General features: G+C 48.9%; 3 protein-coding genes across 5 annotated transcripts; 1 reads left to right on the top strand and 2 right to left on the bottom strand.

Moving 5' to 3' along the window:
• Positions 1–676: 676 nt before the first annotated feature.
• LSM2 (LSM2 homolog, U6 small nuclear RNA and mRNA degradation associated) lies at positions 677–8006 on the bottom strand. The gene is made up of 5 exons (XM_028120586.2): positions 7924–8006; positions 7202–7269; positions 1566–1596; positions 1390–1449; positions 677–1148 (listed from the first exon to the last, which is right to left on the bottom strand). The coding sequence occupies exons 1-5, from the start codon at positions 7924–7926 to the stop codon at positions 1023–1025; spliced, it is 288 nt and encodes a 95-aa protein (XP_027976387.1). The 5' UTR covers positions 7927–8006; the 3' UTR covers positions 677–1022.
• A 1555-nt stretch (positions 8007–9561) lies between these two features.
• HSPA1L (heat shock protein family A (Hsp70) member 1 like) lies at positions 9562–19899 on the bottom strand. 3 transcript variants are annotated; one of them, XM_088024067.1, is made up of 2 exons: positions 19791–19899; positions 9562–11768 (listed from the first exon to the last, which is right to left on the bottom strand). In XM_088024067.1, exons 1-2 carry the CDS (start codon positions 19835–19837, stop codon positions 9830–9832), a joined length of 1986 nt encoding a protein of 661 aa, XP_087880193.1. In that variant the 5' UTR covers positions 19838–19899; the 3' UTR covers positions 9562–9829. The 3 variants fall into 3 exon arrangements, with proteins under 3 accessions (XP_087880193.1, XP_027976478.1, XP_027976477.1); XM_028120677.2 differs by lacking the exon at positions 19791–19899 and adding an exon at positions 13064–13120; XM_028120676.2 differs by lacking the exon at positions 19791–19899 and adding an exon at positions 12893–12987.
• Positions 13459–15881, top strand: LOC114203960 (heat shock 70 kDa protein 1). The gene has a single exon (XM_028097216.2). The coding sequence runs from the start codon at positions 13668–13670 to the stop codon at positions 15591–15593; it is 1926 nt and encodes a 641-aa protein (XP_027953017.2). The 5' UTR covers positions 13459–13667; the 3' UTR covers positions 15594–15881.
• Positions 19900–21428: the final 1529 nt, after the last annotated feature.

The raw sequence follows: 21428 nt of genomic DNA, 5'->3' as shown, positions 1-21428 counted from the left end.
TCCCGTCAGGCGCCACCGCGGGCACCCCGCGCGGGTCCTCGGGCGGGCCGGGCGGGAGGGCGGCACCCAGCGGGCAGCCCGGGAACCCGCGGGTCGGGCGCTGCCGGCCGAGGACCCCGGGGGCGCCCAGCCTGCTCCCGGAGCGCCGGTGCCTCCCGCAGAAGCAGGCGTCACGCTGGACGGCCCGGAAGGTCCTTTAGTGCCGAGCACTCCTGTATAGGGGAAACTCCTGTTTCCTGCAGGAGCCGGTTTGGTTCGTTCCCAGTTCTAACGCTCCACAATAAAAATTATGCCACTCGTATTAATCGGTTATAGTCAGAAAGCTATATGAAGGGTGGCTGGGTTGAGGAGGCAATCCGGCAGCATCAAATGCATTTTGGTGTCTCATTAACTGTCAGGTTAACAGGACACAGATAGAAAGGCAGCAGGTACTCCTTGTGATTACAGTACGAGCAGGCCACCGTAGGCAAGCCATACAGGTGGGGGCATGTTCAAGAAACACGGTGTAGCCCAGGTGAGGGATTATATGGTTTACACCAGGGAGAAGAGTGGCAGACAATGCTAGGAAGTCAGGCTGGACTCTTGCCTGGGGTAATAGAGTAGCAGGGCTTGGGTGAATTCAACATTCCTTTCCCACTCTCCAGGCTCCTTCCCAAAACACACGCAGAACCAGAACTCAAATATGCATCATAAGTTTATTCCCGATGCGGGACAGATTCCTTCCACCCCCAAAATGAATCACATGCTGCCCTGGAGAGATTTAGGCGATTCTCCCACCATATCCTGGGACGGAGTGAGAAAGGCAGGTGCTGAGGACAAGGCAGGCTTTGCAGTTCCCCAGCCTACTTATCCTCCCCTCCTCAACAGAGGAGAGCTGTTCCCCACTATTATTTTCATCCACTCATCCCTTAAAGGAAAAAAACAAAAGACAAAAACCCCTCAAATATGGGAGGGAGGGGTCCTGGGCTGCGACTTGAGGTGAAAGGTCACCAACAGAAGAGGGACAGGGAGGGGAGGGACCATCACTGTTTCTGCTGCAGGGCCTCCTTCCTTGCTGCGTCCTGTAGCAACTGTGTGTCCACCTCATCGGCCGGCAGCTGCACGTAGCGGACCACTGAGCCCCGGATGAAGCAGTTTTTCACTGATAACTAGACCAAGAAAGACAAATAAGAAAACACCCTTAAAATTGTCCACTGTCTGGGGCACCTGGGTGGCTTAGTTAGTTGGGCATCTGACTCTTGATTTTGGCTCAGGTAGTGATCTCAGGGTGCTTCACTCTCACGCGCATGCTCTCTCAAATAAATAAAAATAAAATCTTAAAAAAAAGCATGTCAGCTATCCACCCAGGAGCGGCCTCCTTTTGTTTCCTCTTCACCATCACCAACTCACCATGTGAGGATATTTCTCAGGGTCTGTAACACTGATGTCAGTTAGTTTGATGTTGAGGTACTAAGAAAAGAAGATGAACACCGTCATTAGCTCTAGAGACAAGATGCAAGTACCCTGCCCTGAAACTTTCCCTTCTCCTTCCCCGAGACCTCATTCTAGGCTCCCATGTATCTTACCTGATCCACAGAATGGAGGGTTCCACAGATGCTATTGGGGGAGAAGGAAGAAAGAACCAAATCAGTTTACACCAAAATCAAAAGACAGATGACTTCAGAGCATGGATAAGAACATGGCTGGGGAAGTCAAGGTTTGAGGAAGCCAGAAAAGGGAGAACCAAAATGGGGCATTCCTAAGCTCAGGAACAAGAAAGACAATGCATTTATTGCAGTGTGTTATTTTGGACCTCATATCATCTCCTAAAACCAAGGCACTCTTAGCAGCTAGTATTAAACAACTGTTATAAACTAGGCCTGTGTTCCACATAGTATTTGCAATCTTTACAGCTACTTCACAAGGTAGCTATTACCAAACAGGGGCTCAGAGACTGTGTAATGTGCCCAAGTGTAGGAGAAACAGGGACTCGAGTTCACATCGGTCTGATCCCCAAACCATCAGCTATTTTCAAACATTTGTTGGAACCCCATATGTAAAGTAGACAAAGTAGCTTAACATTGTTCTTGATGATGCAGGCACAGGGATGTCCTCTCCCTTCCTCAGTCCCTGGGCCCTCTGAAATGTTTCAGAACACCAGGGCTCCAAGTCATGCTACCTCTCTCCCAACTTCTTTACTTTCTGTCAATGGCCTCAACAGTCTCACAACCTCAAATCCTGAGCTGTACTTCACCATCCTCCATGACCCATGTCCCCATCATTTGGCGACATTTTCCTAACATCTCTATAATTCTTTCTAGTTTGACTTCTACAAGCCAAGGTCTAATTACACCTCAATCCTGGCTGCCTTTATCCTAACCACCTACACGCCATCACCAGATTCTATGTTCCTTAGAACTGTGGTTCTCAAACACTGATGTGTGCTCAAAGGTTTTATAAGTCTGAGATAAAGAAACACAGGTGAGGGGCGCCTGGGTGGCTCAGTCGTTAAGCGTCTGCCTTCAGCTCAGGTCATGATCCCAGGGTCCTGGGATCCAGCCCCGCATCGGGCTCCCTGCTCTGCAGGCCTGCTTCTCCCTCTCCCACTCCCCCTGCTTGTGTTCCCTCTCTGTGTCTCTCTCTGTCAAATAAATAAAATCTTAAAAAACAAAACAAAACAAAACACAGGTAGTATAGCATTGTGTTGAGTGTGTATGTAGTATGCTAAAGGTTGTCAGTATTTTCTTCCCAAAGAATAACTCTTTAATTGCCCTTGCGATTTTTGTTATTAAAAAATTTTTAATGAAATGATTATAATGTGCAGTTGCTTAAGCGTCAGACCATTGAGGGCACCTGGGTGGCTCTGTAGGTTAAGTGTCTGCCTTCCACTCAGGTCACGATCCCAGGGTGCTGGGATCAAGCCCCGTGTCAGGCTCCCTGCTCAGTGGGGAGTCTGCTTCTCCCTCTCCCTCTGCCTCCTCCCCCCGTTCATGCTCTCTCAAATAAATAAAATCTTAAAAAAAGAATTGCAGGGGCGCCTGGGTGGCTCAGATGGTTAAGCGTCTGCCTTCGGCTCAGGTCATGATCCCAGGGTCCTGGGATCGAGTCCCGCATCGGGCTCCCTGCTCCTTGGGAGCCTGCTTCTCCCTCTGCCTCTCTCTCTCTCTCTCTGTGTCTCTCATGAATAAATAAATAAAATCTTTAAAAAAAAAAAAAAGAATTGCAAAGAAAATAAAACATTAAACAAAAAAAAGCGTCAGACTCTTGGTTTTAGCCACTTTCAGGTCTTCAGGTCGTGATCTCAGGGTCATGAGATCGAGCCCGCATCAGGCACCACGCTCAGTCTGCTTAAGGCTCTCTCCCCCTGGGGTGCCTGGGTTGCTCAGTTGGTTAAGTGTTGTGGACTCTTATTTTCTTGATTTTGGCTCAGGTCATGATCTCAGGATTGAGATCGAGCCCAGCATGGGGCTCGCACTGCGCATGGAGTATGCTTTTCTCCCTCCTCTTCCCTCTGCCCCTCTAAAAAAAAAAAAAACAAACAAAGAAAGACTCTCTCCCCCTCACTCTCTAAAATAAATCTTAAAAAAAAAAAGTCCTTATCTTGCCAAAAATAAAGCTGGCAGTTCTCTGTTGGACCCCCAATTTTTGTTAAATTCTAAGTCTTTAAAATCCACTGCCTGAGAGACATACTTCCTCAGTGGTGGTTTCCCCACATCCCTCGCTGCTGGGAAGACTGTGACAACACCCTATTACCATCTGCAGCGGTGAAGTGACTTTTGAAACTGCATAGGTGGTGTCATTTCATTCTGTCTCTTAATATCTGGCACAACAATGGTCTGAAAAGAAGCACGAGAGAAAGAGCTCTTTTTCTATACCAATGGACTACCTTCAAATCTCGTCCCTGTATTAGGATATGGGGCTATAACGTAAGTTATTCTTGCCATGTGGAAGACCCAGAAAGGAGAAAAGAGGAAAACCAAAAACAAATCATCTCACAGAACTGCCTCGGTGGTTCTGACTTCCATTCTTGTCTCGCTATATGGCCCCAATCTATATGCCATCAATACCATGTCAATGTTTCCCACACTGAGAAATTATCTCACAAAGAAATGTGGGAGCTATTTTGGGGGGGCAGGGGGGTACACTGATTCAAAGTTTCCAAAGAAAGGGCGCCTGGCTGGCTCAGTCTGTTAAAACATGCGACTCTTGACCTCAGGGTTGTGGGTTTGAGCCCCGCTTTGGGTATAGAGATTACTTAAAAATAAAATCTTGTTCCCTCTCTTGCCGTTTCTGTCAAATAAATAAATAAAATCTTTTAAAAAATCTTTAAAAAAAAGTTAAGTATTAAGGAGAACACTTGTGGGCGCCTGGGTGGCTCAGATGGTTAAGCGTCTGCCTTCGGCTCAGGTCATGATCCCAGGGTCCTGGGATCGAGTCCCCCATTGGGCTCCCTGCTCCTTGGGAGCCTGCTTCTCCCTCTGCTTCTCTCTCTCTCTCTGTCTCTCATGAATAAATAAATAAAATCTTAAAAAAAAAAAAAGGAGAACACTTGTGATGAGCACTGGGTGTTGAATGTAAGTGATGAGTCACTAAATTCTACACCTGAAACTAAATTACTCTTTAACTGGAATTTAAATTAAAAATTGAGAAAATTAAATAAATAAATAGAAGTTTCTAAAGGAGAGTCAGGGAATAAGTAACAATACTTTAAATGTATACTTCATTTAAAGGATTTTTTTAAAGGACTTTTTTTCCTAAAGAAAGAGATGTGTACAAAGTTGCACACATAAGGATGTCCAGGGCAGCATCGTTTGTAAAAGCAAGAAACTGGAAACAGCCTAAATGTCCAACAGCAAAGTCTTAATTAAATTAGTTCCCACCAGCTAATAAAAATGCCATAGAGACATTAAGAATATTAAAGATCGGGCGCCTGGGTGCCTCAGTCAGTTAAGCGTCTGCCTTCAGCTCAGGTCATGATCGCAGGGTCCTGGGATCCAGCCCCGCATCAGCCTCCCTGCTCAGCGGAGAGCCTGCTTCTCCCTCTCTCTCTGCCTGCCGCTCTGCCTACTTGTGCTCTCTATCTCGCTGTCAAATAAATAAATAAAATCTTTAAAAAAAAATGTTAAAGATCAACTTTATTGACATGGAAAATATCCACAACATACTGCCAAATGAAAAGCAAGTTTCACAGGTGCATAAAGAATATGACCCCATTTTTATCTTTTTTTCAAGTTTTTATTTAAATTCCAGTTAGTTAACATACAGTGCAATGTTAGCTTCAGGTGTAGAATTTTGTGATTCATCACTAATATAGAATACCCAGGGTTCATCACAGCAAGTGTCGGTCCTTAATACCCATCGAATCCATGCCCCCACACCCACCTCCCCTCCAGCAATCCTGTTTGTTCTTATAGTTAGGAGTTTGTTTTCTGGGGGCGCCTGGGTGGCTCAGTTGGTTAAGTGTCTGCCTTTGGCTCAGGTCATGATCCTAGGGTCCTGGGATTGAGCCTCGCATTGGGCTCCCTGCTCGGCGGGAAGCCTGCTTCTCCCTCTCCCTCTGCTGCCGCTCCCCCTGCTTGTGCTCTCTCCCTCTCGTTCTGTCAAATAAATTCTTAAAAAAAAAAAAAAAAAAAGTTTGTTTTCTGGTTTGCCTCTATCTTTTCTTTCCCCCCATGTTCATCTGTTTTCTTTCTTTTTTTTTTTTAAGATTTTCTTTATTTATTTGACAGAGGGACATAGCAAGAGAAGCAACACAAGCAGGGGGAGTAGGAGAGGGAGAAGCAGGCTTCCCTGCGGAGCAAGGAGCCCGATGTGAGGCTCGATCCCAGGACCCTGGGATCACGACCTGAGCCGAAGGCAGACGCTTAACAACTGAGCCACCCAGGCGCCCTCATCTGTTTTGTTTCTTAAATTTTCTTTTTTTTTTAAAGATTTTATTTATTTAATTGACAGAGAGAGACAGAGAGAGAGGGAACACAAGCGGGGGGAGTGGGAGAGGGAGAAGCAGGCTTCCCGCCGAGCAGGGAGCCCGATGTGGGGCTCAATCCCAGGACCCTGGGATCATGACCTGGGCCGAAGAGAGTCGCTTAACCAACTGAGCCACCCAGGCGCCCCTGTTTCTTAAATTTTCTTAAATTCCACGTATGAGTATGGTATTTGTCTTTCTCTGACCGATTGTTTTTAATTTATGAGAGAGTGCGTAAATGTGCGCACACCAGACAGAACTGGACTTCAGTTCTGGCTGTGTCATCTACTAGTTGTGTAGACTTGAGCAAGTTTCTTAGCCTATCGATGCTTCAGTTTCCTCATGTTTAAGATAGCAATAACAGTATGTGCCCTATAGAGTTGTTACGAGAATTAAACGAGTTAATAAATGTATTCAGAATAGTGCTTGATAGGATGTTCTCAAATGTTAGCTATTTTTCTTTCTTTCAGCACACACTTATTAGGCACCTACGATATACCACGCCTATGGTAGACATTAGGTACACAAAAGTGAGCTTAAACATGGTCCTGGCCCTGTAGGAAGGACAGGCCGTAAACAATAAACATACTTGTATGAAATCACAATTTAAGAAGCACACACTAGGAAAAAAAATAGACTATATGAGAGATACTACTTGGCTAGAAGGACCAGGAAAAATGTCTCTCCAAGGATACAGCATTTATCCATGTCCTGGATGCTAATTAGGAGCTAATGACAGAAGGGGGTAGAGGATGTAAAAGCAGTACAGACATAAGGGACCGCACTGATCTTTGGTTTATCCTTTACATTTTCTTGAACAAAATGGAGATTGTGCCACATCTACTATTCTGCAACAGCTCTCCATAGCAATACATCTTATTCCTCTGTGACAGCTGTATATTACGGAAGTGCCACAACTTAATTAACCCATTCCCTATAGATGACTATTTGCTTCCAATTTTTGGCTATTGCAAATAAAACTACAAACACCCCTGTGATACACCTTTACTTGTGAAACTGATTCATGCATTTCTATAATTGGGTCAGAAAAAACAAAACTATGTTCGTTTTGTTAAAAAAACTTTATTGATGCCTCTGCCCTCTGACGGCTCTCTAGTACTTTAAGCTTAAGGCACAGGTCATTTATTTCTTTTGTATCTCTCCCACTTCATACAGCCCTCAAATAATACTTGTCAAAGAGATTCCAGAGCCCCGCATTTACCCACCCCCAACGGACTTGCTCGAACAGGTGCCTACCTCAGGTCATTCTTGAGTTCCACGACCACATCCTTGCCCACCAGGGATTTGAAAAAGGAATAGAAGAGCTATTGGGCGAGAGAGGAAAAACCATCACCTGGGACGGTACACGGTAGGAAGGAGTGTCCCTCCCTCTGCTTGTATTCCCAAATACTGGTATTGGGATCCCCACCACATCTCTGGCAGTTCTCAAAACTTCACGGAAAACAATACTCTGACAGGGAGGACCAGCTGGAGCCCAAATACACTTCACTTAGCATGACTTAAAGCTCCAGAGAGACGCTCTGCCCTGCACCCCTCGAGCTCTCCGGGTCGGTCTCTCAATCGACCACCTCTCCTGGGCTCCTGCCCACCCCCACACCCCCCCAACTCCCAGTGGGCAGAATTGTAGAAAGCATCCCATTCTCACCCTCCGTCACAGAAATACTCCCTGAGGTCTAGCTTTTCCCTCCCCTCCTGTCCCCAACTCTCCCGCGCGTTTCTTTTGTTTTTTTTCCCCGCATAAGGGGGAAAAAAAATCCGATTTGCTCCCAAGTGTGTCCCCCCCGAATGCGAGGCGTAGCAACTAAGAACAGAGGGCAAACCCCAGAGCCCAACTCCGGTCCCGAGGGTCAAAACCTAGACGGCCCCCCGACCCTCCCCTCCCCCGCGCGCCGTCTCCAACAGTCCGGCCCGCCCGCGCTCCCCCAGGGCGCCCCCCCTTGTGACGTCACGGTACCTACCATGGTGCTCAAGCCGCGGGCTGCCGGCCGGACCGAGAAGGCGAGGACCGGGAACCGCGGGCCTGGGGCCGGGCCGCAACTGGGAAGCGAACCCGCGCGTGGGGCGGGACGGAATCGCGCAGGCGCAGCGAGAAAAGCCGCGGAAGCTCTGACTAATGACAGGAGCGCGCGGCGGACTCGCGACTCCAGGAAAGCGGGCAGGGGAGAGCCGAGGGGGCGTTTAAGCCGGGAAAGGGGCGGGTCTTCCTGTCTTCCCACTTCCTCCCGGAGTGGCGGGCTTCCACCACGCAGGCGCTAGTCCGAGCTGTTACCCGAGTGTTTGAAGAGGCTCGTCGCCTCTCCGGGGTTTTTTCTTGATAGAGCCGGCCACGGTGCTAACACCCTACAGACACTCTATTGAAAACTGTCGAGGAACTTGGGAAAACTCCTGATTGTGCACTTTTCTATATTCGATAAAAAGTTTAAAAAATAAAATGTTGCAGAGTCGCCGAGATTAGGAGCCAGAGCACTAATCTTGATTTTATCAAAGGTTCCCAATAAACATTTTTCTCCCAAGAACCCAATCTCAGTCCATGTTTTTTACACCCTTTTGCCTAGGGCTGTCCTGTAAAGGACTAAAACCAAACAGAAGCTTGCTCAGGGGTAGAAATTCCTATTCTAATATTTTACTTCCAAATATGCCCCCTCAAACACTAAAGGACACAAGTGCACAGTTACACAGACTTCTATACTCATGCCCCTAAGGGTTTTATAAATATGTGAGATTATGACACAATAGGTGAAAATACTTTTTTCGAGGAGTAAGACTACTAAATCCTCCATTTCTCATCTTGCAGAAAAGTATCCATTTGTCAGCAGTTTGTTGTAAAAATGTTTTCTGCATGTAAAGGATGTAATAATAGACTCCATGAATACACAGATGTTGGGTGTCCTAGACCCCACCTATAAATGTCATAAGGACATCAAGCAGAAGTTTGTTCCCCCCAGTTAAACCCTAAGCACCTAAACCAGTCTATCACTGAGTACCAGCAGAAACTATAGATAGCAACTGCTCTAGCTGGAGCTAAAGGCGCCTGATGATCAAAAGTTATTTTCCTGCTTGAAACAATTAGCTCATGATAATTCAAGTACTTTCCCCTTACCAGTTTAATTAATCACAATGATTTCACAATCAAACCACACTCACACTCTTCATGAAATCTTCTTTACCTTACTTTTCAAGGTACGCTCACAGTCTATAAAGATACCAGAAGAGGGGTGCCTGGCTGGTTCAGAAGAGCACACGACTCTTCATCTCAGGGTCATGAGTTTGAGCCCCACAGTGGGTGTAGAGACGACTTAAATCAATTAATTAAAAAAAATAGGGACTCCTGGGTGGCTCAGTCATTTGAGCATCCGACTCTTGGTTTCGGCTCAGGTCATGATCTCAGGGTGGTGGGATGGAGCCCCCATCAGGCTCTGAGCTCAGTGTGGAGTCCACTAGGGTTTCTCTCTCCTCTCTTTATTCCTCCCCTCAGCGTTCTCACATATGCTCACGCATATGTGCGTGCTCTCTCTCTCTAAAATCAATCTTTAAAAATAAAAAAATAATAAACTTAAAACTAATAAATCAATAAAGATACCAGAAGAAATTTGTTTTAGGAAGAAATTTACTGAGTGACATTTAACCATCCACACAGGAAGAAAGTTGGGGAGGTCAGAAATAAATGACATTCGAATTCATCAAATGGTTCAGAGGGGCCTAGTTTTCCTGAGTCAGAAACATGGATTGTGAAAAGGTGGTATACAAGACTCTTTTGTCAGAACCCAAAGGGATGGTAACTTAGGTTCAGGACAGTCAATTTGAAGATGAGGGGAACAAAATTCACCTTAGAGGCACCCTAGAACCCTCCAGCTCCAGATAAGATTAATCTACTTCTTCAATGGTGGGGCCTGTGGCAGCCCTTCCAGGTGTATACCCCGTCCCACAGGAAGGCCCAGTGCATCCTCCCTGGTAGAGTTTTGTGATGATTGGGTTACACACCTGCTCCAATTCCTTTCTCTTATGATCAAACTCCTCTTTCTCAGCCAGTTGATTGGCCTCCAGCCACAAAAGGACCTCATTACATTTATCCAGTATTTTCTTTTTATCAGACTCACTAATCTTGCCCTTCAAGCCTTCATCACTCACTGCACTCTTCATGTTAAAAGCGTAAGATTCTAAAGCATTTTTTGCAGAGATTTTCTCTCTCTGGACCTCATCCTCAGCTTTGTACTTCTCAGCATCCTGCACCATGCGCTCGATCTCCTCCTTGCTCAGGCGGCCCTTGTCGTTGGTGATGGTGATCTTATTGGCCTTGCCCGTGCTCTTGTCTGTGGCCGTGACGTTAAGGATGCCGTTGGCGTCGATGTCGAAGGTCACCTCGATCTGGGGCACTCCCCTGGGTGCAGGAGGGATTCCAGTCAGGTCAAAGCGCCCCAGGAGGTTGTTGTCTCGGGTCATGGCCCTCTCGCCCTCGTACACCTGGATCAGCACGCCAGGCTGGTTTTCCGAGTAGGTGGTGAAGATCTGTGTCTGCTTGGTGGGGATGGTGGAGTTGCGCTTGATCAGGACTGTCATGACGCCCCCAGCCGTTTCCAACCCTAGGGACAAGGGAGCCACATCCAACAAAAGCAGATCCTGTACCTTTTCAGACTTGTCCCCCATCAGGATGGCTGCTTGCACCGCTGCCCCGTAGGCCACTGCCTCGTCGGGATTGATGCTCTTGTTGAGATCACGACCATTAAAGTAGTCCTGCAGCAGCCTCTGAACCTTAGGGATACGAGTGGAGCCCCCCACTAACACAATGTCATGGATCTTAGCCTTATCCATCTTGGCATCCCGAAGAGCCTTCTCCACAGGTTCCAGAGTGCCTCTAAACAGGTCTGCACACAACTCTTCAAACCGGGCTCTGGTGATGGACGTGTAGAAGTCAATGCCTTCATAAAGTGAATCAATTTCCAAGTTGGCCTGGGTGCTGGACGACAGGGTCCTCTTGGCCCTCTCGCAGGCGGTGCGCAGCCGCCTCACGGCCCGCTTGTTCTGGCTGATGTCCTTCTTGTGCTTCCTCTTGAACTCCTCCACGAAGTGGCTCACCAGCCTGTTGTCAAAGTCCTCCCCTCCCAGGTGGGTGTCCCCAGCTGTGGCCTTCACTTCAAAAATTCCATCATCTATGGTCAGGATGGACACATCAAATGTGCCTCCACCTAGATCAAAGATCAAGACATGTCGCTCTCCCTGACCTGCTTTATCTAAGCCATACGCAATGGCAGCAGCTGTGGGTTCATTGATGATTCTTAGCACATTGAGACCCGCAATCACGCCTGCATCCTTGGTGGCCTGGCGTTGAGAATCATTGAAATAGGCTGGTACAGTGATCACAGCATTGGTAACGGGGTGGCCTAAAAAAGCCTCAGCAGTCTCCTTCATCTTTGTCAGTACCATAGAAGAGATTTCCTCAGGATAGAAAGCTTTTTTCTCCCCTTTGTATGACACCAATACCTTGGGCTTGCCTGCTTCATTGATTACTTGAAAAGGCCAAAGTTTCATATCTGATTGCACTACAGGATCATTAAACTTCCTGCCAATCAGACGTTTGGCATCAAAGACAGTGTTCTGGGGATTCATGGCTACCTGGTTCTTGGCGGCATCCCCAATGAGCCGCTCGGTGTCTGTGAAGGCCACGTAGCTGGGGGTGGTGCGGTTGCCCTGGTCGTTGGCAATGATCTCCACCTTGCCGTGCTGGAACACCCCCACGCAGGAGTAGGTGGTGCCCAGGTCAATGCCAATGGCCATTCCCTTAGCAGCAGCCATGGTCTTCCGAGGCCTGAGAAGAAAAAATGAGGTAAAGTTTTGGCACAGGGCTTTTTTATTACTTTCAATTGTGGTAAAATACACATAATTTGAAATTTACCATCTTAACTGTTTTTTAAGTGTCCTGTTCAGCAGTAAGTTCATTCATATTGTTGACCAACGTCCAGAAAACTTAACTTGCAAACCTGAAATTCTATACCCATTAAAGCCACTCTCCATTCCCCTCCTCCCTCTAGCAACTACTATTCTACTTTCTGTCTCTATCAATTTGACTACTATTAATAGAATTACACAGTAATTTCTTTTTTGTGACTGGCTTATTTCACATAGAAAGATATCCTCAAAGTTCATCTATGTTACAGCATATGTCAGTTTCTTTACTTCTTAAAGCTGAATAATATTCATTATAAGTATATAACACATTTTGCTTATTTATTCATTCCCTCCTTGGACACTTGGGCTGCTTCTACCTTATGGCTATTGTGAATAATGCTGCCATAAATTCGGTGTACAAGTATCTTTTTCCAGTCCCTTCTTTCACAGAGAGTGCTTTTGGGACTAAAGTATTCTTAGCGAACTGGAAGCAAGTGGGAGGCAGTTAGCATACACTGTGTTCAATTTTCACAGGCCCTAACTCAACTGTCTTGTTCCTTTGGCTGTGATGTTTATTCTGCGATTGTACCTGTCCTCCTGCTGAACTAAGATTATTTTATAGTCTGGTCTCCTCAGGAGACATTAATCTCCACACTTCGATTTAGCTACCTTCCACAGCTCCCTTACCCTCAGTTAGGGATTTGTCGGGAGTACTATTGGGGCAGTCTGAAAATGGCTGCTAAGAACCCAATCAAACCCTCACAAACTTTCTCCGACGAGACTGAGCGCCAACAAGCAATCTTTCTCCAGTCTTTGGAATAACTCCTATCTGAAGACACTAACAGATCAGCTCCCCCACCTCTTTCCAGCAGCACTAACAAATCCCACCCACCTTGGCGCTTACCAAAGGACTCCCCTTCCCTGATTGGTCAATGCCCCATTACCTTAGACTAAAACTATAGAACGTTCCAGCACTTTCTCAAACACGGATCTATTAATCTTGCCTACTGCCATTCCATTTCAGTGAGAGCCCTCCAGGCTCACCTATTGTCCCGCCGCCTTCGATCCAGTTTGATAATGTTCTGATTGCGGAGCCCCTGAGGGTGGGGGCTCCTTCAACAACCAAAATGCGCAGCCGGTGTTCCCCCACCCCCACCCGCCCCGCCCTACAACTTTGAGCGGACTCGGGTCCTCCCATCCGGATTGCTTACTAACCCATGAGGTCAGAGGCAGCACCCCCATTGTAACGCGTCTAGGGGAGCAGCGTCAACACTCCCACCCCCACCCTGCCTCCCGCCCTCCCAGCCCCACCCAGCCCCTCCCAGCCCCTCCCAGCCCCTCCCAGCCCCTCCCAGCCCCTCCCAGCCCCTCCCACCTTCTCGCACCGACTCCACCCTCCCCGAAGCCTTGCCAGCCCCAGCAAGCCCCAGAAGAGTCTGGAGAGTTCTGGGAGGGGCGGCACCCCGGACGCCGATTGGTCCCAGAAAGCCTGGAGGCAGGACGCGAGACGAAACCCGTGGAATATTCCCGACCTGGCAGGCCCGCAGGGCTCCGCGATTGGCCGAGGACGGGAAAGGCGGGGCCGGGTGAAGCGTTATAAACACAGAGCCGCCCAGCCGCTGACAAACAGCAAACCTGCCGAGAGACAGCAGCCCAGCGTGTGGCGTCCGCCGGCGCAACTTTCGCAGACCCGCCGCGTCCCGATCCCGCACGTCCTCGAATTCGCAGCTTCAGAAAAGACCGAGCTCCTCGTTGCGGATCCCGACCGCCTTTCACAGAGCCTGAACCTGAGCGCGGGGCAAGGGAGCAGGACAGCGGCATGGCGAAAACCGCGGCCATCGGCATCGACCTGGGCACCACCTACTCCTGCGTGGGGGTGTTCCAGCACGGCAAGGTGGAGATCATCGCCAACGACCAGGGCAACCGCACCACCCCCAGCTACGTGGCCTTCACGGACACCGAGCGGCTCATCGGGGATGCGGCCAAGAACCAGGTGGCGCTGAACCCGCAGAACACCGTGTTCGACGCGAAGCGGCTGATCGGCCGCAAGTTCGGCGACCCGGTGGTGCAGTCGGACATGAAGCACTGGCCTTTCCAGGTGATCAACGACGGAGATAAGCCCAAGGTGCAGGTGAGCTACAAGGGGGAGACCAAGGCGTTCTACCCCGAGGAGATCTCGTCCATGGTGCTGACCAAGATGAAGGAGATCGCCGAGGCGTACCTGGGCTACCCGGTGACCAACGCGGTGATCACCGTGCCGGCCTACTTCAACGACTCGCAGCGCCAGGCCACCAAGGACGCGGGGGTGATCGCGGGGCTGAACGTGCTGAGGATCATCAACGAGCCCACGGCCGCCGCCATCGCCTACGGCCTGGACAGGACCGGCAAGGGGGAGCGCAACGTGCTCATCTTTGACCTGGGCGGCGGCACCTTCGACGTGTCCATCCTGACGATCGACGACGGCATCTTCGAGGTGAAGGCCACGGCCGGGGACACCCACCTGGGAGGGGAGGACTTTGACAACAGGCTGGTGAACCACTTCGTGGAGGAGTTCAAGAGGAAGCACAAGAAGGACATCAGCCAGAACAAGCGGGCCGTGAGGCGGCTGCGCACCGCCTGCGAGAGGGCCAAGAGGACCCTGTCGTCCAGCACCCAAGCCAGCCTGGAGATCGACTCCCTGTTCGAGGGCATCGACTTCTACACGTCCATCACCCGGGCGCGGTTCGAGGAGCTGTGCTCCGACCTGTTCCGGAGCACCCTGGAGCCCGTGGAGAAGGCGCTGCGCGACGCCAAGCTGGACAAGGCCCAGATCCACGACCTGGTCCTGGTGGGGGGCTCCACCCGCATCCCCAAGGTGCAGAAGCTGCTGCAAGACTTCTTCAACGGGCGCGACCTCAACAAGAGCATCAATCCCGACGAGGCAGTGGCCTACGGGGCGGCGGTGCAGGCAGCCATCCTGATGGGGGACAAGTCTGAGAACGTGCAGGACCTGCTGCTGCTGGACGTGGCTCCGCTGTCGCTGGGGCTGGAGACGGCCGGGGGCGTGATGACCGCCCTGATCAAGCGCAACTCCACCATCCCCACCAAGCAGACGCAGATCTTCACCACCTACTCGGACAACCAGCCTGGCGTGCTGATCCAGGTGTACGAGGGCGAGAGGGCCATGACGCGGGACAACAACCTGCTGGGGCGCTTCGAGCTGAGCGGCATCCCCCCGGCCCCCCGGGGAGTGCCCCAGATCGAGGTGACCTTCGACATCGACGCCAACGGCATCCTGAACGTCACGGCCACGGACAAGAGCACGGGCAAGGCCAACAAGATCACCATCACCAACGACAAGGGCCGCCTGAGCAAGGAGGAGATCGAGCGCATGGTGCAGGAGGCCGAGAAGTACAAAGCCGAGGACGAGGTGCAGCGCGACAGGGTGTCCGCCAAGAACGCCCTGGAGTCCTACGCCTTCAACATGAAGAGTGCCGTGGAGGATGAGGGACTCAAGGGGAAGATCAGCGAGGCGGACAAGAAGAAGGTGCTGGACAAGTGCCAGGAGGTGATTTCCTGGCTGGACGCCAACACCTTGGCCGAGAAGGATGAGTTTGAGCACAAGAGGAAGGAGCTGGAGCAGGTGTGTAACCCCATCATCACCGGACTGTACCAGGGGGCGGGAGGCCCCGGGGCTGGAGGCTTTGGGGCTCAGGCCCCCAAAGGGGGCTCTGGGTCTGGCCCCACCATTGAGGAGGTGGATTAAGACTTCTTCCTCAAATTGTGTTTGTGTCAGAGACTGTTGGGTTTCAGGACTCTTGCGTTGCCTCCATGTCTGTTTCATCAGCTCTCAACTTTGCCAGTTGTTTGCTTAATTTCAGCTGTCTCTTTTGGTGAATTCATGAAGTTCCTTTTTTTCTAGAGTCTAAAGGTAGCAAAAATTTATACTGCCATCATTTGTGACTTTCTTTTTTGTAATATCCACACCAAACTCGGGCCTTTTGTTTTGTTGTTTTAACTATTTTCTGCTGAGCAAATAAATTGAATAATTTGATTGCTTCTGTGTTTTATTTTGAGGTTAGAGTTTTTATAGGTTGTCTTGGTCTAAAACTGGTAATTTGTTTCTTAGATAATGGTCCAGGATCTGAAGAAGTAAGTTTATATATTGCACTGTGATCTCTTTCTTTTAGGCAAATGGTGTTTTGGGGTGTTTTTTTTATTTTTATTTTTTTTAAAGATTTTTTTTTTTATTTGAGACAGAAAAAAGAGAGAGAGAGCGAGAGCACATGAGAGGGGGGAGGGTAAGAGGGAGAAGTCGACTCTCGGCCGAGCAGAGAGCCCGATGCGGGACTCGATTCAGGGACTCCTGGATCATGACCTGAGCCGAAGGCAGTCGCTTAACCAACTGAGCCACCCGGGCGCCCGGGGAGATTTTTTTTAAAAACTGCTCATTTTGAGTGGGTTAGGTCTGTGGGTGTAGAAAAATTTAAGGGCTACTGACCTAGTGGCCTCAAGTTTGGTGAAGGGGTTGACCCTGTGTAAGGGTGGCCTGGAAAAGGGGTATGGGGTGGGTGTTCCTGGAGAAGCTGACAAAAGACAGAAGGGAGAGGCAGTTAGGTGGGAAGGTCCTGGCTGCCCATTCCCGTAAGTTCGCCTGATATGTCAGAGCCATGCTATGTAATCTGGTTTCAGCATGAAAGAACAGGTGAGTCCTAAATTGGTATGAAGAAATGTGAGTTCAAGCACTGGCTTGCCCAGTTAGGCATTAGCCACGCTGACCTCTCTTTCTCATTTGTTAAAATGAAAGAGTCTGGCCTGATGCCTCAGTCTATAGTTTTCATTTCTGAGAGGTTATCCAGATAGAAGTGTCACATTTCTGCCAATGGTTATTTACGTTTTATTTTTTTATTTTTTTAAGATTTTATTTATTTGATAGAGACACAGCGAGAGAGGAAACACAAGCAGGGGGGGAGTGGGAGAGGGAGAAGCAGGCTTCCTGCCGAGCAAGGAGCCTGATGCGGGACTCGATCCCAGGACCCCGAGATCCTGACCCGAGTTGAAGGCAGACGCCTAACGACTGAGCCACCCAGGCGCCCTGGTTATTTATGTTTTAAATACCCAGCGAGTAGGGGTGCCTGGGTGGCTCAGTTGTTAAGTGTATGCCTTTGGTTCAGGTCATGATCCCAGGGTTCTGGGATCGAGCCCCACATAGAGCCCCACATCAGGCTCCCTGCTCAGCGGGAAGCCTGCTTCTCCTCCCACTCCCTCTGCTTGTGTTCCCTCTCTCGCTGTCTCTCTGTCAAATAAAATCTTAAAAAAAAAAAGTACCCAGTGAGTATCTGCAAGGAACTGTCATTGACTTTGGTGCCCCAGCAGAAGGACCTAATATTTCAGTGCTCTTATGTACCGGGCACTGTTTTAGGGCCTTTTATGTTTGAGTCCTCATTCCACGACACTGAGTTTAGGTAGTGTCTAACTTGCACAGGTGAACACATGGGAGGACTTAAAAGTTACAGCTTAACTAAAATTATGTAAGTGGTTAAAAAAATTTCCAGTTTGGCAAAGATGTTAAACCTGGATTCCAACTCTGGTTTCATCAGTTTTTGCCAGGCCGTCCCAGGTTCACAGTACTTTTTTTTTTTTTACTATGCCTGGTTCTGGGTTGGTTCTAACTTGGGTTTCATAATCATTACCCCTTTGCCTTTACTTTATGGGATCCCAAACAATTACATCAGATAAACACTAGGATTGATAACAAAGGCTTAGTATTTGTTACCTTAGAGGGGGGAGACTTAGAAGAGGGGAGGCCTACTACAGGTTTCCTTCCCATGCACCACTACCTTCCCTTTGAGATACTGCCTATCCTAGCTGGTAGCATTCTAGAAATAATCCCCTTCACAACCTCTTTGGAAAAGGCTCTGCTGCAATCCTCAAGGCTTGGGGAGTGAACCCCTTTAAAAATCAGTTGCATCTGCAGTTTACAAAATTGTTTTGGAACAAGATAGAGGTGGTGGTTGCAGATCATTGTGGATATACTTGCTACCACTGAATTGTCCACTTCGTTATTTTTTAATTTTGTAAAGTAATCTCTACCCAACGTGGGGCTCAAACTCGTGACCCTGAGATCAAGTTGCATGCTTTTCAGACTGAGCCAGCCAGGTGCCCCTGAATTGTGTACTTTGATGGTTTTTATGTTATGTGAATTTCACTTCAACAAAAACAATTTTTAAAGAATGGTCTCACTCAACATTCCATAGAAGCATTTTCTGAGTTTATATGTTCTTCAGAGCCCACCAAACCTTTTAGTAAATAGCCTCTGAAGAAAATCAGTATTCTGGGAATGGCACATACATGTAGACTTTGTCCTGGAAGTATGGAAATGGAAAGCTAAGAGACGCTTATAAAGGCACTTTTAACCTTCAAGGCAGTTGAACTGGAGGGCTATGGACTCTAGCTACAATCAGTCTTCATGAGGATATGCATTTGCTACAGGACCTCCTCTCCCCCTTAGAGCTGCAGGAACATCTGTGACTGTCATTTGCAAATAACAGTGACTTCAAGCCAGCAGCCACTACCACTACTTAGGAGAGAGGTGGCAGGGGACAGGGAGGGTGGATGGAAAAGGGTGGAGACTGGGAAGGACCTACCAAACACCTTTCATCAGAGAGTTTAGGGAAATCTCCAGAAATAACCTTGGTGAAAGTAAGTTCCTATGGCCTGATTAGTCAAGTTATTGAGTGGGTGCTTTATTAAGAAATCAATATAAGAAGTTATAGCCGGCACACCCTTGCACTGAGGACTGAAATAATCACTTTGTAACATCAAAGGGGATCAGGCTGATGAAATTGTAGATTTACTTAAGATTTTGTCAGAGAGAGCACACAAGCAGGGCAGGCTCCCAGCCGAGCAAGGAGCCCAACGGGGGGGACTGGATCCCAGAGTCCTGGGATCATGACTTAAGCCAAAGGGAGACAACTGACTGAGCCAGCCTGGCATCCCAAAATTGTAGATTTAAAGTAAAGAGAATGCAGTGCCACCCCTGGAGAAAGTGATGCCTTGGGTAACAGAAGAAACTTTGCGGGTAGGGAGGTACATCGAGGAAACATAACTGGGTGAGGAAAGAATGTTTTAAATCAAATACCTTCCCTAATTCCTTTCCAATCCCACCTATCTCCCTATGCCAGCCCTCAGAAGGCAAGAGGCTATGGTAATGCAACTGATTTTAAATGCTTTTTGAATCCAAGATACTGCTTTATTAGCAACATATATACTTACTGTTATTTCTGGTGTTTAACAGGATTGTCATCAAAAATGAAAAAGGTAATCAAAACAATGTTTATAAATATGAAAGAAGTGGGCATGGACATGGGCTTTCGGTTAAAAGAGGAGATGGGGTTATTTCAGGTGAGGGGGCGATCCTTATGGTAGGGATAAAAAAAATGGGAACTATCATCAACCTTCACTCTAATTGAAAACCCTAAATCCGTCTCCTTGGGTCACCTCTTGGGAATCCGCTGCACTGGGACAGGGCAACGCCACCAGTCCCGCCCCCTTTCCTAGCACAGCTCCCAGAAAGTCTAAGGGCTCGGGCCGCGGAGCAAATTCCGGAAGCCCGAGTGAACCCGCCCCGCCCCTCCGCGCCCCGTCAAGGATCGAAGGACTGGGTACAACCGGGGAACACCGGGGCGGGGGGAAGACGGAGTCCAGAAGACGAGAATCACTTCCCAGGGCTTTTGACCTTTTTTACCGCTCCCAACATCCGCACGGGGACGAGGAGCGAGAGCCGGCGGTGAGGCGGCGGCAGAGCGAGGCCAGCAGGGACCCACCCGCCGCGCGTGCCCGCCGGGCCCGGTGCGCGCTCGCCTCGGGCTCAGAGGGCCTCCTCTTCTGGCGTCGGGTCACCCGATTCCTCCGGCTTAGTTATAGGCTTAGTTATTTCCCATGCTTTCGTCGCATAAATTACCTAGTGTGAGAGAAACTGTGAAGATCTCGCCTTTTTTCTTTTTTCATCCCGTCTTGAAAAAACAATCACAAAACCCCGGTACCGGCCAGGCAATCCTGCGGCCAGCCCCGCCGCTAGCTGCCAGCGGCGGCCTCCGCGCTCTGCGGCCCGCCCCCGCCCCCGCCCCCATCCCGCCCCCATCCCGCCGCCTGGCGCTTGGTCCCCCTTCCAACCGCTGTCAGGAACTTTCTGGAGGTTTCTCGGTTCGGGGGCGGGGACTGACTCGTAAGAACACTCTTCAACAAACTGCCCCGTCCAAGGTTCCCAACCCCCAACCCCCCCAACCCCGCCCTAAAACATCAAGCTTAGTCATGGCTCTATATTTAATTTCCAGAAGATTCTGTGAACTATGTCCAGCCTAGCCATAGTTACAGGGCTCCCACACACACACTCCGGTTTCCCCTTTCCGACCTAACAGTCTGTTATGAAGCGAAGGGGAGACGGGGCTGGGAGATCTGGAAGGGTGGGAAAGGTAGCCGCGGGCCGGGGATGATCATGAGTCAGAAGTGGCAGCCAGGAGGGGAGGCCCCGGCTGGTCACATAACCCCGTGATGCCCCTAATGCGCACAGAGCCCTGACATTCACTTCCCTCCCTTCTGTGGCCATTTGTTTTCCTCTCTTTCGAGAATGAAAGGATAGGATGCCTGTGCCAGCATTGAGAGGAGTCCAAAATAGGGGAGTATGAGGGCATGTAGGCTCAATCACCAGTTCTGTAATTACCTCTCAGGGTGGCCAGACTAAGCCACTGAGCCTCTGATCTTTTGTGTTCGTCTTTGAAAATGAAAAGGCTTGGCTGAATGGCCTCTGCCTAAAAATCTTAATAGTTTCTCCAGTAAATTGAAAGTAATGCCATTGTCCTGGCAGTAGTCCCCAACCTTGTAAGCACCTCAAGAAAAAAGATTGAGAGGTCAGACCCTAGAGTGTAGGCTCCCAACAAAGACAGGAGAAAGGGAGCAAACTTTTGAGCACTACTCTGTCCCAGTCACAGAACTAAGGCCTGAGCAGCATTATCCTATTAATTCCTGATGCTACCATCCTATAAGATGGATATTATTAATTCTATTTTAGAGATACAGAGACTTGTGTTAGTTACCTTACAAGTACTGCATGGTGAAGAAGAAGGAGGATGACAAGGAGGAAGAAGAAAAACAGCCTTTACAAGGAAGTAGAGTCAGATGCAAACACAGGTTTTCCCTTCCCCAGGTTTTCCCAAGCTTCTGGAAATCTGCAGCACTCCCCAGTCACTGCAGCCTTTGACACTGACTTGTGGCATACATACAGAACATGCAGAACATACAGAAAACTGCCTTCTCCCACTAAAGTTGTCTCTTTAGCTTTTTTCTAACCTTAGAATTGTACCATCTTTTAAAACTAAAAGAATTGAGGAGAAAACTACTGTTTGAGAAACTGCAGGAAAAAGGAGAGAAAGAAAAAAAACCCAACAGCTTCAGGGTGATGAAGGCTCACTTCCTCCACTGCAGAGTTCTTGGCTCTCTCTCTCTTTTGTTCCCCACCCTTTAAGTATCTGACAGCCCCACCAGTTTGGGGAACCTGAGACTTGATCCTTTAAAATGCCAAATCTGATAAAAACCTCATTGC

Source organism: Eumetopias jubatus, unplaced genomic scaffold (assembly GCF_037043125.1).
Source record: "Eumetopias jubatus isolate StellerSeaLion01/CBP00866 unplaced genomic scaffold, mEumJub1_p1.0 scaffold_6, whole genome shotgun sequence".
Lineage (NCBI taxonomy): Eukaryota > Metazoa > Chordata > Mammalia > Carnivora > Otariidae > Eumetopias > Eumetopias jubatus.
The sequence above is the reverse complement of the archived record's forward strand: the minus strand, read 5'-3'. Positions and strand labels throughout refer to the sequence as shown.

Coding starts and splice junctions, on each gene's coding strand:
- LSM2 (XM_028120586.2), bottom strand. Junction 1,450..1,565: donor CCCTCCATTCTGTGGATCAG/GTAAGATACATG, acceptor TTCTTTTCTTAG/TACCTCAACATCAAACTAAC. Junction 1,149..1,389: donor CTGAGAAATATCCTCACATG/GTGAGTTGGTGA, acceptor TTCTTGGTCTAG/TTATCAGTGAAAAACTGCTT.
- LOC114203960 (XM_028097216.2), top strand. CDS start 13,668: ATGGCGAAAACCGCGGCCATCGGCATCGACCTGGGCACCACCTACTCC.
- HSPA1L (XM_088024067.1), bottom strand. CDS start 19,837: ATGAAAAAAGAAAAAAGGCGAGATCTTCACAGTTTCTCTCACACTAG. Junction 11,769..19,790: donor CACAGTTTCTCTCACACTAG/GTAATTTATGCG, acceptor TTTTCTTCTCAG/GCCTCGGAAGACCATGGCTG.